General features: G+C 38.7%; 1 protein-coding gene across 4 annotated transcripts; it reads left to right on the top strand.

Annotated features, from left to right (window-relative positions):
* Positions 1-514: 514 nt before the first annotated feature.
* Positions 515-12,901, top strand: dclk1b (doublecortin-like kinase 1b). 4 transcript variants are annotated; one of them, XM_078956587.1, is made up of 17 exons: positions 515-682; positions 1,022-1,404; positions 1,549-1,895; positions 5,550-5,649; positions 5,863-5,979; positions 6,180-6,259; positions 7,278-7,362; positions 7,459-7,628; positions 7,714-7,833; positions 7,973-8,119; positions 8,702-8,835; positions 8,925-9,002; positions 9,322-9,418; positions 9,545-9,625; positions 9,712-9,834; positions 10,452-10,516; positions 10,916-12,901. In XM_078956587.1, exons 2-17 carry the CDS (start codon positions 1,044-1,046, stop codon positions 10,971-10,973), a joined length of 2,163 nt encoding a protein of 720 aa, XP_078812713.1. In that variant the 5' UTR covers positions 515-682; positions 1,022-1,043; the 3' UTR covers positions 10,974-12,901. The 4 variants fall into 4 exon arrangements, with proteins under 4 accessions (XP_078812713.1, XP_011480649.2, XP_020563782.2 ...); XM_011482347.4 differs by having other exon boundaries at positions 6,165-6,259; XM_020708123.3 differs by lacking the exon at positions 10,452-10,516.
* The last annotated feature ends 250 nt before the right edge of the window (positions 12,902-13,151 follow it).

Raw genomic sequence — 13,151 nt, 5'->3', positions numbered from 1 at the left:
CTGACAGCAATAAATGCTATGTTTTTAATGGCTTCCTTTGTGTTTAGGTAAACAGTAACTTACTGTTACCTGTCCTACATAGAGATCACCTGCTCATAGTGCAGCTCAATTAATCTTAAAAGTCTAGGCTGCTGTTGGAGCAAGTGAAAACGCATTCCATCTATTCAGTACAACTGTGAGAGATGAGCAACAACATACCTATTTGTTGTACTATCTTTCATTTTACTGTTAGCTTACTGTCTTGCAATTAATTAATTTAATATTTACAAAATAATAAAAGGGACACAAATTTAATTTGGTTTTTAAATCACCAAAGCATGTAAATTATTTAGATCAATAACTTGGAGAAGAAAAAAAAAAAGTCTATCAGTTTTATCTGTTTAGAAATGGATTTAAATGTCATTTGCTGAGCAATCCTGCTAGAATGCTGTCTTGTTGCCATGGAGAACTGCTTCTCCCATCTGTCTGAATTACTGCAATGGAGCAGGGGAGGGTGGAGGACACCGGCTGCCCTGCCTCCAGTCTGCATGTGAGCACAGGGTAGAGCAGACACACGGCAGCAGGAAGGGAGGCCACCATCATAGTGCAACAAAGGGACGCATGATTCCTCCAAGGCTTCACATAAATAAAAGATTGAGGGGCGTCTCGTTTGGAAATCCTTGCATTTGTCCTCACCTTGAAGGTAAGAGATTGCAACAAAACCCTGTTTTTTTCATTGTACAACCTTCTGCTATCAGGATTTAGCTTGCAGAATTTTTTATGCAGCCAAGAATCTCAAATAAGTGTTTGATTCTTATTGTTGGATTTTGTGAATAATACTAGAAATAGAAATTTAAGCACATCATGGGACAAAAAATGGGCGTGACATGCTCTTTCATAATGTTTATAGGAAACAATTGTAGAATCAGAACACATCTGATTTCTACATGTTTGTCCAGAACTTGATAGGTGTAGAATGTTATCCTCAAATTAATTCAATTGAATCAGTTATTGAAATTCTAAGCCTTTTTTATTGTTTTAGAGTATAATAGCACAAAACAGTCATGGAACTGGAGCATTTTGACGAGCGGGACAAGGCTCAGAGATACACTCGAAGGGGTTCAAGAGGAAACGGGCTTCCCAGTCCCACTCATAGTGCTCACTGCAGCCTGTACAGAACCAGGACACTGCAAACACTGATCTCTGAAAAGAAGGCCAAAAAGATTCGCTTCTACCGCAATGGGGACCGCTACTTCAAAGGGATTGTCTATGCCATATCTTCAGAGAGGTTTGGGTCTCTAGACGCTCTGCTTGCTGACCTCACAAGATGTCTGTCCGATAATGTCAATCTGCCTCAAGGAGTAAGAACCATATATACCATAGATGGGGTCACCAAGATTGCCTCTATGGACCAGCTGGTGGAAGGTACGTTTGTACACTTAAGTTTGATCTACACTGATGGTAAACCACAAAATACAGACAATGTGGTGAAAAACTTTCTCAATCTTTCCAGAAAAATTGTTTTTATTCATTACTTAGTTTAAAACTTGTTCTGTTGTTTTTGTCCAGGAGAAAGTTATGTCTGTGCATCCATTGAACCCTTCAAAAAGCTGGATTACACTAAAAATGTGAATCCCAACTGGTCACTTGGTGCAAAAACAGCTGCGTCTGTCCGAGATCCTCCTTTTCTCTGTAGCAACAAAGCCGGATCTCCAGAAACCAGAGAGAGCAAAGATTTCATCAGGCCAAAACTGGTTACAATTGTTCGCAGTGGAGTCAAACCCCGCAAGGCTGTTCGCATCTTGCTCAACAAGAAAACTGCTCACTCTTTTGAGCAGGTTATGACTGACATAACAGATGCCATTAAGCTCGACTCTGGAGTGGTCAAAAGGCTGTACACCGTTGATGGCAAAATGGTAGGTCTGGGTTTTTATTATACCTGTTGGCATATTTTCTTCGTAACCCTTGTGCTATCCTAGGCACTTTAGCATTGGGAGTTGGGTCATCTAGACCCACTAGACAGTGCGCTCAACCTTTTATCTTCAATGATTTGTGATCTTCACTGGTGTCCATGGATTACATGAAATCTTTCCACCTTTATCCACCTTTGTCATGGTAGGGAGAACACGTCAATGGAAGGGTGGGGTCATCTAAGATAGCATAAATTAAGGTGGATCATCATGGGAACTGGACCAACGAGTGTGATGTGTGACATACTTCTGGCTCCAACCAAATGAAGTCAATTCAGTCACCATTTCTTTATGAAACAGCCGTTGCCATGTTGGAGCCAGATGACATCAGTAAGCAGTGGTTGGGACAAGTCAGTCTGAGTCCAAACTTTTATGTAGTTAGCTTGTTGGAAGGCAACACCCCTACCACATGAAAGCAAGCTCAGGAGGTTCTGTCAATCAAACGCTTTGAACGTACATACGTTTATTAAAGCATCTGATTTCTTGATAGAAATCTCTGGAATTTTGGCTTCTTGGAACCAGCGGGTACTTCCCGTTTGGAATGGGAGGCGGGATGGGTCACTCAGTCCAGTTCTCACATACAGTCAATGAGTAGACAGAAAAATTCTCAGGTGAGATTGTGATTACTTTTATAGAGAAGCTTCATTTCCACAGTAGCCTGTTAGTTTTGTGTTTTGGGAGACATTTTTTTAGAGGTTCCATTCAATTAAAAGTAATAATGAATATTTTTATCCAAGGAAATTGTTGAATAGTTTATAAAAAATGTGTTCTTCAGTAATCTTATGCTCGTCTTTTGTACTTCTTTCTACAATTGGGTACTTTTTATGATATATAAAGACGTCGTATGTTAACAATAACTTCCCTTTTTATGCAACTATTTTCAAAAACATTGAGTATAATTTTCTGTATCTAATGAAGGGTTACAATCCTTCATTCATTTGTTGGAAGACTTCTTCTTTACCCTTGTAGAGGAGCAGCCTAGTAGGTCTGATGTCACCTGGGAGTATTGCTAAATGTATTATGAGAAGTAGGTTTCTAGGACTCCTTCTCATCCTCTTTACTATAGTGCTCTAGCAGTACTTTAAAACATATATTTAGTTTGGACAAAACAGGAAATCTGAGTGGTAAATATAAACATTTCTCAAGTAATTGATCTTTTTATTTTAATAAAACGTCCAGAATTACCAGCTAATCAAACTGTACCCACAATACACCCTGTATTTCTTTGGGACGATGCTAAAACAGGATTTGCTAACAGATCTTTAATGTTCAGTTTATAAAGTTAGTGTAGTTCATCTACTGTTGTCTGTCAGAATTAATACTTGTTCTTCGTCGTTTTTGATCCGTTTTACTTTAAAAAAACAGAGGTGAACACATGGCTGAGCAGTTGAGAAATTTTCACAATTATCATTAAAAACACTTACATAGCACTCAGTAAGTAAATTTAATTACTTTTCTGTCCTCAAAGAACTTTTTTGAGTGCTTGACAATGTGCCAGTCTGTCTTTGCTCCATGTCCCTTCCTTCCATGTTGTGAGCCCAGATGGCCAAACAAACACCCGCTGGCATCAAAGAGCACATTTTCATGGGTGTTTTAACCTTTAGCAAATAACTGCTTGTGCTTTTGTAGAGTTGAAATCGTCCAGTTTTCATGTATTTTAAGAAATATTCAGGAATTACTCTTTTTTTGTGGCAGAATAAAACATGCACATGCTGCACTTTATAGCATCAGTACAATCCCCACAGTGTTATGTTTCTGTCTCTGTGACAACCCAGATTTGTTGTGTCTTCTTTATGAAGTTACTTATTTTGGATTCATGGTTCTATTTGTGGATCAGCTTTGTGTGTGGATCTCGACGGCAGTGTTTCTCTGCTGCAGAGATACACTGATGGTCATTTCTTTTTACAAACCCACACTGTGAGTTATTTAAACAGGCTGTGAGGTGGGAAGGAAATATTACAACTATTGCAAAACATGTGAGGTTGTGAGAAGACGTCTGAAAAAACTCAAACCACAACATCCACTATCAGATCATGACAGGAAAATATTCTGATGGAAAAAAATAATGCAAAGAAAGTTTAACCCTTGTGCTATCTTAGATGACCCCACCCTTACATCGACGTCTTCTTCGTACCATGAAAAAGGTGGATAAAGGTGACTAAAACTGATTTCCAGAAAATAAGGCAGCATAAGGCCATCCATCTCATTTCTGTCACTTCAAGTTGATCAAAACGGCTGCTTCTGCCAAATGGAACTAAATAAGCCAGAATTATTTCAAAGTGATTTCTATTTAGTTCCCACCTCCTGCACTTAGAGCTCCTACCTTCTTTGTTTTGCTTCCTATTTAAGTGCTTCTTGAGTAACAGTATTATGGCGTTTGGCGTGGGCTGCGTCAATTAGCTGCTGTTGCACGGAAGTCTTCCATAGGTATTTTTCAGAGATGAATACCAGCAGCAGCGCACATGCTTATGGAAATCATAAACCCTGACGATCAATATTTGCACAGGATGCTCCAGGACCAAATAAATGTTTGTTTGTGTTGGTCGAGAGGACACTATTCTTTATGGATCTGCTGAATCTTTGTGCTTGAAGAGAATTGCAATCGTTATAAAGCAGCTGTCCCAGTAAAGCTTCATTACAAACGTTTTGTTCCTCCTTTTGTTGGCGCATTTTACTTTCCAGTGTTATGTATTTGTGCCACCATTTAAAAGGTCAAAGGACAGTGGGTTTTTTCTTCTTATTAGCATGGTTTTACAAAGCTTCTTCTAAACATGAAGCGTATGTTTATTATGTTTGAGAGGGCCTTGGTTCAAATCCTGCCTGGGTCATTTCTGTGTAGAGTTGGCCTTTTCTCGTGCTTGTGGTTTTCTACCACAATCCCAGCATATGGATCGTAGGTCAAATGGTCTCTTTAGAATTTCCCATATGCAATACCTTTTCAAAAATTCGCTAAAAATGTTTTTAGCATTGTGTTCACACTGGACTGTTTCTACCCAATACTACAGTTGGAAGAGGTATGGTGCGACATGTCGAAGCGGTGCAAGTCTTTCTAATTTTGCTCCAGAGTTTTTCTTTTGCTGCTCTATACGGATATTTAAAAGACTTGGTATCATATAATTCCGGCTAGGGACATACCACGAATATTAATTTCTCTTTTATAGAAATACCAATACTTCTTTTTTTATTACAAGTAGTCACTCGAACGTGCATTGCTGAGGGCAGTGTGAAAGGTAGATGTAGCTGAAGATGAGAATGTAAGTGTGTGTCCTTGTTCTCTGGGTGGCCCTACAATGGACTGGCGAACCATTTATGGTATCACACAAGAGTCAAAGGTATCTCACCTTTGACTCTTGTGCTATCATAGGCACTTTAACATTGGGAGTTGGGTCATCTAGACCCACTAGAGAGTGCGCTGAACTTTTTCTCTTCAATGATTTGTGATCCTCACTGGTGTCCATGGATTACATGAAATCTTTCCATCTTTATCCACCTTTGTCATGGTAGGGAGAACACGTCAATGTAAGGGTGGGGTCACCTAAAATAGCACAAGGGTTAAATACATGTTTGTTTGTGTATAATTAAAACTATCTTCTTTGCCAGGTGACTTGTCTTCAGGACTTTTTTGGGGAAGATGATATATTCTTTGCCTGTGGCCCTGAAAAGTTCCGCTATCAAGATGACTTTAACTTGGATGAAAATGGTAAGGGCAACTGTGCAGCTAAAGCTTTGTGGAGCTGTCGGTTTTTTGTTTTATTAAGCTTTCCCTTTTTCCCCCCATTTTTAAAACAGCTGAGATTTCACGTCTCAAGTTTTATACTTGTAAATAAAACCTCAGAGTATTCAGTACTAATGTGGCCATTTTATCAGCTGTGATAAATGCTGCTACACTAGTGGAATCCCTTTTTACTTACAGAATGCAGAGTGGCGAAGTCCTCCTCATATGGACGAATATCCTCATTGCAAGGTCGCTGTTCCCCTAAAAGTGGAGGCTTTGTCCGCAGAAGCAAGTCCCCCTCATCACCTGGTTCAGGTGAGTGTGAAAGCACGAGTTTCTATAGTTCTGTAAAGAATTAATAACGTGTTATTTTTAAAATCTCTTTTTTCTATCTTTCATTAATGATTTAAATATTTAAATAATTGCAGGATACAACAACTTCTTGTTTGCTTTATTTCTGGTATGATTTTTGTCTGTTTTAAATTCTGTTGCACCAACAGTGAATGGCAACGCAGGCAGTCAACTGTCAACCCCTCCCTCTGGGAAATCTCCAAGCCCCTCTCCAACAAGCCCAGCAAGCCTTAGAAGACGGCAGGTAATAAGAGAGTTTAGGTTTTTTATAACGAATGCACTTTATTTGTTGCAATGTCAAAAATTATTTTAGACAAGCTTTAAAAACTAGCTTTTTAACCTCTTCCTTTCGTAAACTGGACCAGACTGGTAAAAAATCTACTTAGTCTTTAATTTAAAAATTATCCAAACCATTTAAATAGCTAAGTATTATACTATTATTATGACTGTAATGTGAAAATATTGAAGGTTTTTAAGAGATGGGGTAATGGTTAACACTCTTGGCTCACAGCAAGAAGGCCCTGGTTTGAATCTCAACTAGGACCTGTCTATGTGGAGTCCAATGGAATGTCCATGTTGTACCCCACCTTTGCCCAACAGTAGCTGGGATAGGCTCCAGCAATTCCGTGACCCCAAAATAAATGATGGAGATTTAGTAAATGAATTAATGATTTTACCCTTGTGCTAATATGCACTTTGACATTGGGAGTGAGGTCATCTAGACCCACTAGACAGTACGCTGAACCTTTTTTTTCAATGATTTGAGACCTTCACTGGTTTCCATGGATTACATGAAATCCTCTCCACCTTTATCCACCTTTGTCATGGTAGGACTAACACGTCTTGATCCCATAGGATAGCACAAGGGTTAAGTTCCCCAACAAAAACTCATGTAAAGCATATTTTCTAAATTTAAAAGTGTTAACTGTTGTTGACTTTTTTACATTTGCACATTCTTGCACATTTCTGCCTGCACTGTTGTAAATCGTTTTTACATTATTATACCACCTTACTTGTGTAAATTTACTTGTTTTCATTTGATTCTATTTTCTTTTTATGATTACAAGCTGCTATGGTAACACACACATTTCTCAGGTGTGAAATCAATGAAGTAATTCTGATTCTGATTTGGTTGTTGGAGTGATTTACTAGAATAGGTCATGCCCCTTTTTTCCAATTTATTTCAAAACAAACTTTTTTTACAAGCTTCTTAACTTTTTTATTTTAAGACAATTTCATGTTGTCTTTCATCTTGTTTGTAGGGATCACCCCACAGTGGCTCCTCACTCTCATTGGCTTCCTCCAAAGTCTGCAGCTCCATGGATGAAGATGGACCCGGGGTTGAAGGTCGATGACTTCACCTGATATCAGCGTCGTGGCAGAAAGATGAGTTCATATGTCCTTTAATTTACACCACTTTAAATTTTTACCTTTGCTTTGCAGCCGAGACAGCAGATGAGTTCTCCTCTGTTCCTGCCTCCATCGCAGAAAGGTACAAAGTGGGGAGAACTTTGGGGGACGGGAACTTTGCGGTGGTCCGGGAGTGTGTGGAGAGATCCACTGGAAGAGAGTACGCTCTCAAAATCATCAGCAAAGAGAAATGCAAAGGAAAGGTGAGGATGTTTGTAAATGTGAATACGGGTTAAGGTGTTCCATCTTCTCTGACGAAAAAGGGTTTAATTCCACCTCTCCCCTCAGGAGCACATGATACAGAGTGAAGTAGCCATCCTCCGGCGTGTGAAACATCCAAATATAGTTCTTTTAGTGGAGGAAATTGACTCCCCCAGTGAGCTCTATCTTGTGATGGAACTAGTTAAGGTAAAGTGCACATTTACTGTATACCTTAACTGCTGTGTAAAGAATGTAGATATTCACAAATCATTCAAATTTGTTATTTTCAGCTCATAAATATACATATAAATGGTTTTATTTTCATTACTGGTACTGTTCCCATCAGGGGGGGGATCTCTTTTATGCCATCACCTCCTCCAATAAATACACCGAGCGAGATGCCAGCTGTATGCTGTTCAACCTGGCAAATGCCATCAAGTATCTTCACAGTCTGAACATTGTTCACAGAGACATCAAACCAGAAAATCTGTTGGTAAGTATGCTTCTGCATTGGATTTTCTACCGCTCACCTTACACTTCTTTTTGACTAGTCCACTCCTATGTAATAACTTGAACTTGCACTTGTTTGTTAAATGACAGATTTACTCTGCCTGAAGTCATTGCATTTAAATAAAGCTGTAAATCTGGGAGCTAATGTGTGATTCATAACATGCTGATTAAAGTAAATTACCTTTTCTTAAGCATATTTAATTAGATTTTATCACAAAAGAAAATCTGAAAGCATAAATAAGAAATTATGGGCTTTTATAGCTATTATATTCATGACTGATTTTATGTTTTGTCCAGGTGGGCAAAATAGATGAAATGGAGTTGAAATAAATGTTCTTCTTGTTCTAAATAATAATAATAATAAATAAATAAATAATAATAATAATAATACTCTAACTCGTACTTTAAAAACTTATTTGTTTCAAATATTAGCTGTAATAAGACTTTTCTTAACCATTTTATCAGAAAAAATGTAATTTTTATGTTGAAAATCTCTAATAGCATATGAAGTTATTTTGTAACCTTTTAACATTTTGCCCACATCACCTGCCCTGTTGTTGCTCAGGTGTTTGAGCATCAGGATGGAAGTAAATCTTTGAAATTAGGCGACTTTGGTTTGGCGACCATCGTCAACGGACCCCTATATGCTGTGTGTGGCACTCCTACCTATGTAGCACCAGAGATTGTGGCTGAAACTGGGTAACAAATTGTTTTAATTGTGTCCTAACATTTACCTTGAAGATACCAAACGTCCTTCATAGCTGCTTTCTCCTTCTTTTTGACTACAGATATGGCCTCAAAGTAGACGTTTGGGCTGCTGGGATCATCACTTACATACTACTCTGTGGATTTCCTCCCTTTCGCAGGTTAGTTTGACATTTACACTAAAGCTTGTGTTTACTAGTTCACATTCAAAATAGAAGTTCAGTTCTTTCAGCCCTCTGCTACCGTTTTGAATCGACTTGGTGTCACGTGTTTGTCACCTCTGGCTTATAAGGTTAAAACACATATACTTCGACATTGATTTATCTATTAGTATTTTTATTTTTTTTAAAGCTACAAAACTTTGACTGTAAAGGAGAAGGGATTTTTTTAATCCTACGGTCACAAAACGGAATAAAAAGTTTAAATTCTTTATTTATGATGTGTATTATTTTTTTCTTCCTCTTTTTTTACATTTTGCAGCAGTGAAGATGATCAGGAAGCTCTCTTTGAACAGATTTTAAAATGCCAGTTTGATTTCCCCACACCCTACTGGGACAATGTTTCAGATGCTGCCAAGGTCAGTGTCTGGATTTTTCTTCCCTCTTATTGGTTATTTTCCCTACAAAACAAACAAAAAAAACAATACGAATGACAAGCTCTTGTTATACAAAAAAACTGAAGGATAGAGTTAAAAATCTTTCAGACCCTCATTACGAAGATGCTGGAGGTTTCAGTGGATCAAAGATACACAGCTGCACAAGTGCTCGATCACCCTTGGGTCAATGTAAGTCTTCTGTACCCAATTAGTAGTGAGACACACCTTCTATGCTGGGCTGGAGCTCATGGATTGCTGCTCTTTGGATGTTCCAGGGTGAAGGTGTGGATGGAGTGTCAGAGAAAGAGCACCAGCTCCTAGTGGCTGGAAAACTTAAGAAGCATTTTAACTCTGGACCGAAGAGCAGCAGCACTTCAGCGGGAGTTTCCGTGATCACAGTAAGCAAAGACGTCTGACTCATTACACTCGGCCCATGTTTCTGTGCTTCAGTGCAGCTCTCTTCTTTCTGTGCTTTGGCAGTTCAAAACGGTGTGAAACCGTAGTTTTAACCATGCAGCTGCTGCTTGGCACCTCTCTGCTGTTTTCATGAAATAATTGTTGTTTCATCAAACCCAAATAAAAAACGAGTTCATCGTTTCACGTTTCGTGATGTAAAAAAAAGAAGAAAAAAGTCTGTTTTGTGTTGAATTTTGTGTTTGCAGTGGTCCATCCCCATGTCACTGCCATGTCTGTATGTTTGTTTTGTCCTTTCATCCTCATTGCTCTTTCTGGACGCTCAGCACTGTGTTGGGAATTGTCACTCATGACAAACACAATTATTACGTGTGTGTGATCAAACTATTTTGAAATAATCACCAGTATTGTGTTTGCAGATCAAATCAGTTACTTTTCTATTTTCTTTTTCTTTTGAAAAAAAAAAAAAAAAATTCTGACATTTTATGAGATGTCAACAGTAACAGGCCTCTAAAAAGCTACAGGCTAAAGGGTCTATAATATGCTGCGTTCAAGGTGATTCTCTGAGTTGCGTTCATTTCCCTCTGCTCCTCCGGACCAGGACATTGCCAACCAGAAGTCAGGGTCTCCGGACCATTGCCAGCACCCAGGATTGTGCTGGATAAGGTATGACACGGCGCAGTGCTGAGGTGCAGCTAGAGCTTCTGTGGCGTAGCTCCAGCTAGTCTCCATTTCTCATGGAACCCACCGCCCATCAGTGTCAGCAGCGTCACTTCATCACATGTTCTCATCCCAGCTTCATTTCTTGGCTGGTCTTTAACTTTGTGCCTACTTTGCTACAATTCCCCATGATTTAATCATTTTTGCGCAAGAAATGTTGTCATTAAAGCGCACATTTCAAAAATTAAATAAGCTCAGCTTGCTTTTTATGTGGGTTTGTCAAAATTCCCTCTGTTTTCTGCATGCCACTTTGTGTAAAAGTGATTACCTTCCCGAGTCAGAGAAACACTTCTCCTTTTTGGATCTGTCTAAAACCTCACTGTTGCGGCTGTCATCCTCTCTCAGACCACATCACTTGATAAAGAGAAGCAAATTTTCAGACGAAGACGCCACCCGGATGTGAAGCCCACTTTTGGCCTCCCACAGGACATCGATGACCCTGTCCTGTCCCCCGCAGACTCTGAAGACTATTCCTTAAGTTCTGGTGACACTGTCCGCTCACCCACTTCCCCGTTTTAACCACCCTTCTGACAGCCCTGAACCTGGGAGAGCTGCGATGGCACAAAAAGTAATCAAACAAGTGGCACAGTCTACTGACTGCAGAAATTTAGTTTTTTTCACAACTTGGGTAGCAGAGTTTGTAAATGCATATTGAATGCAGCTTTCTTTATGTTGAAGCTCTGTTGACTGACTTTTATCTTACATTGCTTTCAATGCTGCCCTTCCTCTCAGCTTTTGTCAGTGTTTTTGTTATAGCTCCCTCAAAAAAGTAATTGAGCTAAAATAAGAAAGGTTGGATTATTCCTCAAATGCTATGCCCATATTTAAATGTTAGAACTTGTATTTTGCCAACGTCTGTCTATTATTTTCTTCTGATGGCTTACTTTTCCAATGAAAAAGCATTTAAGCCTTTTAATTATTTATTCTTCTATGAAAACACCCGTTCTTGGGCCTTATTTAGTACCCTGGCGACCTCTGGTGGTTAATCTGCGGTACTGCAAGAAAATGGCATTGAATTTGGTGCAGTCTGCTTACAGTTTCAGTCAACTTTCATGTATGATTTTGACTTATGTAGTTCACGAATCTTGGGCACTGTGTTTTTACAGACATAGGCAATAAAAAAACTAACGCTGCCACATAACCTTTCAAAAAGATCCTCTTTCACGATGGCTTATCTCCAAATACCTTGGGACACAAAAATGTCTGATGGTTGTAACTAAGGATTATTGGAAATGAAGTACTTCTTGTTACATGTCTGTGAGAATGGCTGTGATGGTGATTGTAAAAGTAAATAATTGTCAGTGTAATAGTTAGTAAACATGGCCTTGCCTTGGCACACGTGGACTTCAAGTGCAATTAGGAGTTTTGTTCAGCGAGCGCATCATCAAAATGCGTCCTGTAAATCCATGCATGACTGAGAATGTTTCGACAACTAGAAACAGACTGGGGTGACTGGTGAAACATTTACATTCTCCCATTAAAATGAGAATTTTAGTGTTAATTCATTAGTGCTTCCAACCTTTTTTATTTATTTTTATTTTATATCTAAACGAGGGAAGAAAGGCAACCATTTCTTTTCACCATGCACTTGTTTAGCTGGCCAGATACTCACAAATGACACTGAACTCCCCTTCAGATACTGTATGTGACCTGCATGCTTCACAAAGAACACAGCATCTGTTGTTTGGATATTTTACTGTTGGATACACACAAATCCCTGTCGCCATTGTCTGCTCTGTCAATAATAGATATCAGTTCTGGTAAACAGGTGTGTTCCTGGAATGAAAATGTGTCTTTGCTTTCGCTGCAATGTAATTTCCCATCGTTGTGTTGTAAAAGGGCTTTTTTCTTTTTAATTAGGAGAGGAAACACAAAGCACAAGGGAAGGAGTTGCTTATCTAGGGATTTTTGCTGAAACCGTCCTAGTTTTCCTTACCTGGAAAATTTGCAGTTTTTAAATACATTTTGAATCGTGTTGATGCTGGAGTCAATGACAGAGAATAAAAAGGTTTCTTTTTTCATTCATCCTTTCAAAAATGTTTGTAACCCTTGTGCTATCCTAGGCACTTTACCACTGGGAGTTGGGTCATCTAGACCCACTAGACAGTGCACTGAACCTTTTTTCCTTCAATGATTTATGATCTTCACTGGTGTCCATGGATTACAGGAAATCTTTCCACCTTTATCCACCTTTGTCATGGAAGGGAAAACATGTCAATGCAAGGGTGGGGTCATCTAAGATAGCACAAGGGTTAAATAAACGCAAAACATTCAAGTTCTTAATTTGTAACATATACTCTGCAAATAAAAAATAAAAAACTGAGAACCAAAGTCCAAGAATTTTTTTTCTGAGGGTTGAACAGCAGAGGGCAGTATACCCTAACATCCCAGCCTTACAGTATAACAAAATTCCAGCTTTCCTTAGGTTACTTAAGGATTTACTGCATTAGTGAGCAAGCTACAATCTTTTCATTCTATGGCTTGATTTCTAATTAAAGCTATGCTCAAATCAAAACAATGCTTCATAATTCATTTTATGTAAGCAGGTGGCAGTTAAGATAAAAAACAAGAAGTATGAATA

Source organism: Oryzias latipes, chromosome 13, assembly GCF_053564925.1.
Source record: "Oryzias latipes strain Hd-rR chromosome 13, Olatipes_Hd-rR_3.1".
NCBI lineage: Eukaryota > Metazoa > Chordata > Actinopteri > Beloniformes > Adrianichthyidae > Oryzias > Oryzias latipes.
Note: the sequence above shows the minus strand (reverse complement) of the source record. Positions and strands in the feature narration are given on the sequence as shown.